Source organism: Microtus ochrogaster, chromosome 7, assembly GCF_000317375.1.
Source record: "Microtus ochrogaster isolate Prairie Vole_2 chromosome 7, MicOch1.0, whole genome shotgun sequence".
NCBI lineage: Eukaryota > Metazoa > Chordata > Mammalia > Rodentia > Cricetidae > Microtus > Microtus ochrogaster.
In genome coordinates, this window is record NC_022014.1 from 78,506,885 (window position 1) to 78,510,404 (window position 3,520).

General features: G+C 47.5%; 1 protein-coding gene across 1 annotated transcript in view; it reads right to left on the bottom strand.

Moving 5' to 3' along the window:
• Positions 1-2,345: 2,345 nt before the first annotated feature.
• Positions 2,346-3,520, bottom strand: part of Jpt1 (Jupiter microtubule associated homolog 1) — a 20,166-nt gene continuing 18,991 nt past the window's right edge. The window contains exon 5 of the mRNA XM_005350727.3: positions 2,346-3,231. Within this exon, the coding sequence (XP_005350784.1) occupies positions 3,083-3,231 (149 nt within the window). The 3' untranslated portion in view covers positions 2,346-3,082. The remainder of the gene's footprint in view (positions 3,232-3,520) is intronic.

A 3,520-nucleotide genomic window follows, 5' to 3' on the forward strand; every position in this document is an offset into this window, starting at 1 on the left:
AAGTGCTGGGATTACAGGCGTGCGCCACCACCGCCAGGCCCTAAAGCTAATCTTGAACTTCAGATGTTCCTGCCTCCACTTCTCAAGTGCTCGGATTAAATGCGTGCACGATCTATTCCACATTTTAAACAAGATTTTATTGAGTGTTCTGCCCACATGTATGTACATGTGTGTATGTACATCACATGTGTGCAGTGCCTGCAGAGGCCAGCAGGCTTCAGTTGTGAGCTGCTGTGTGCTGAGAACTGAACCTGGGTCCTCTGCAAAAGCAGTGAATGTTCATATGACTTCACAGACTCTTTTTCTAACTTAGGGTGCTGAACCCCCTGCAAGTTTCCAGTCCACTATGTTCCCACAATGCTGAGACTGGCAGAACAGCCAGCCACTCCCTTGAAACACCAGTAATAACACAGGACTAGACAAATGGCTCAGAGGTTAAGAGCACTGGCTGTTCTTCCAGAGGTCCTGAGTTCAATTCCCAGCAACTACATGGTAGCTCACAACCATCTATAATGAGATCTGATGCCCCCTTCTGGCCTACATACATTGTATACATAGTAAATCTTAATAAAAAAAAAAAAAAGGCTGAAAAAGACGGGTACAGGTTCCCTCCTGTAAGATTTGTGGTAGAGACCCAGGCCAGTAAAAACATTGCTATTTAGAAGGCTAGCCTGTTTCAGGACACTGGGATGACCCTGGACTACATACAGCTGTCAATTTAACATTAATGCAAAATGCTTTCCAATGACCCATGCTTTTTCAAAGGGGATTTTTCTGTGTGTGTCCAGGCCACATGCATAGGTGCCTGTGGAGGTCAAGATATTGGATCCCCTTGGAGCTAGAGTTAGACAGTAGTGGGCCACTGGACACAGGAACAAGCAGTCTTTACTGCTGAACTCTCTCCAGCTCAATAATCCCAATCCTCAGCCGGGCGGTGGTGGCGCACGCCTTTAATCCCAGCACTAGGGAGGCAGAGGCAGGCGGATCTCTGTGAGTTCGAGGCCAGCCTGGTCTACAAGAGCTAGTTCCAGGACAGGAATCAAAAAAAGCTATGGAGAAACCCTGTCTCGAAAAATAAAAAAAAAAAAAATAATAATAATCCCAATCCTCAAAGACATGCCATGTGGCTCCAAGGTCTCACTTTGCCAGTAAGGAAGTAGAGGCTCCAAAGATGTGGCAAGGTACCCCAGCCTGTCACATAGGTGGATATGTGAACCAGGTCTTTTTATTGTGAATACTATATTCTGCTTACATGCTTGCCCTCAGGCTGGAAGAGGGCACCAGATCTCATTACAGACCATAGTGAGCCACCATGTAGTTGCTGGGAATTTAACTCAGGACCTTCAGAGGAGTAGGTGGTACTCTTAACCACTGAGCCATCTCTCCAACCCACGAGCCAGGTCTTAAAGCCAGATTTGGACACTGTATATGACACCTTGATGGTTGATCTGAAACTTCCTGTTCAAGCCCAGAAAGCTTCTATCTTCTCACTGCAGCCTTGTTTAAGGAGCACCCTGCTGTGGTTCTGACTCTCCCCTTGTAGCCTTCATCCTCTGATGTGAGCCATGTGGATCTCAAGGGAGGTCTGGACTTTGGAAGTGGGGGTGGGATCACATGCTGGGATAAGATGACATAATGGTGACACAGGGCCTCCACACAGAAAAGACTAGCTGCGGGCTAGAGAGATGGCTCAGCAGTTAAGAGCACTGACTATTCTTCCAGAGGTCCTGAGTTCAATTCCCAGCAACCACATGGTGCTCAAAACCATCTGTAATGAGATCTGGCACCCTCTTCTGGCGTACAGGGAGGCGGACTGTTGTATACATAATAAATCAAAAATCTTTAAAAAAAAAAAAAAAGACTAGCTGCAGAGGTTCAAAGTCAGTGCCTCTGCCGTCCATGCTGGCCAGTTGTGGTGGTATACACCTGACTCCAGGTGTGGGAAGCAGGAGACTCAATACCAGAGCTGGAATGAGAATCTGTTTCAAAAGAAAACAATCTAACCTGTATTTTTTGAAGAAAATTCCACTTCCCTTTGGACTTTCATTACACTGCTCAACTTCAGATGCTTTATTGAACCAGTGGACAGGATTATTTCTAGGAAAGTCAAGGCCCAGGAAGGACGTTTAACGGCCAGAACTGGGTGCAGCTCCATCCCCAGCATAAACTAGGTATGCTAGAACATGCCTCTAATGCGCACGCGAAGGTGGGTCAGGAGTTCAAGACGAGCTTCAGCTGCACAGTGAGACTCTCCCTCTGTCTGTCTCTCTCTCTCTCTATCTGTCTCTCTCTCTCACACACACAGACACACACTTAAAAAGAAAAAAAAAAGACAAACCACAGTACTTCAAAAGGTGGGTATTGTTTTACTTTAAGCAACAGTCCAGGACCTAGACGTACAGGTTTCAAGGATGAGACTTTCTTCATGGTCAAGCGTCATGCACATGGCACTGAGTTATTCCATTACGATGTCCCTGTGGGACCCACGCCTACAACCCCACTCTGGGACTGCCTCCTTGTGTGCTTCACCTTGGAATTCCAGGCAGCTGATCGTACACCTGAAGCTCCTCTGCACCTGGGTGGCTCTGCCCAGCAGCTAGCCCGTCACAATGGCCCTGGCTTCCGTCCTCTTGCAGGCAGCGGGAGTGAGATGCACATCTTTGTATCATTCCACTTGGACAGGAAGGTGCACTTAGCAGAGGACGCAGTGATGGTGGAGCAGACACCAAGGAGCATGCTCCATCGCAGCCCCTGTGGCTGCTGGGTGTCCCACCACAGTAAGCCAAGTACAGCATCCAAAACCCTGGTACAAATGCGACGCTAACAACATCAGGACCAGATCATTTGTTCTTTAAAGACAGTCTACTACTCCAGTCTACTAGAAAACACTCATGCCAGGGCCCACAGACCCAGAAATCAGACACAAGAAAAAGGAATAGAGAAAGCATGGGGGATTAAAAAAAAGACAGCAGTACATAAAGTGCTTCTCTTTTAATGAAACAGATCCAAAAGATGTACAGTTGTGCAGTTCACAAGCATGGAAAAACAAACAAACAGAAGGACAGAGTTCCAACAGAAGAAGCTAACCCAAGACCAGGCTGGACTTGCCACCAGGGGGGTTTCTCCTGGATGGCGCTGGGGCCGGAGCCACTGGGCTGGGCACAGGAGCAGCAGGCACGGGCTTCTCTTCAATCTGCCCCAGGTTGGCTTGGAAGTCTGTGTCCACATTTTCTAGGAAGACAGAGTTTGAGAATGGCTCAAACAAATGGAAAAACCATACGGAATACAACAGTCAGCCAAAGTCCTCATCGGAAATGGAATCTCTTGGTGTTGCCCACTTGTTGCCTTTAATCCCATGTGATGGAGGCAGGAGAGTCAGGAGTTCAGGGTCATTCTTTGCCATATAGAATATTAAAGACCAGTCAGGGCTACATAGTGACACCTTTTTAAAAAGATAAAACACCAGACATGGTAGCACATGCCTTTAATCCCAGCACGTGGGAGGCAGAGGCAGGTGGAT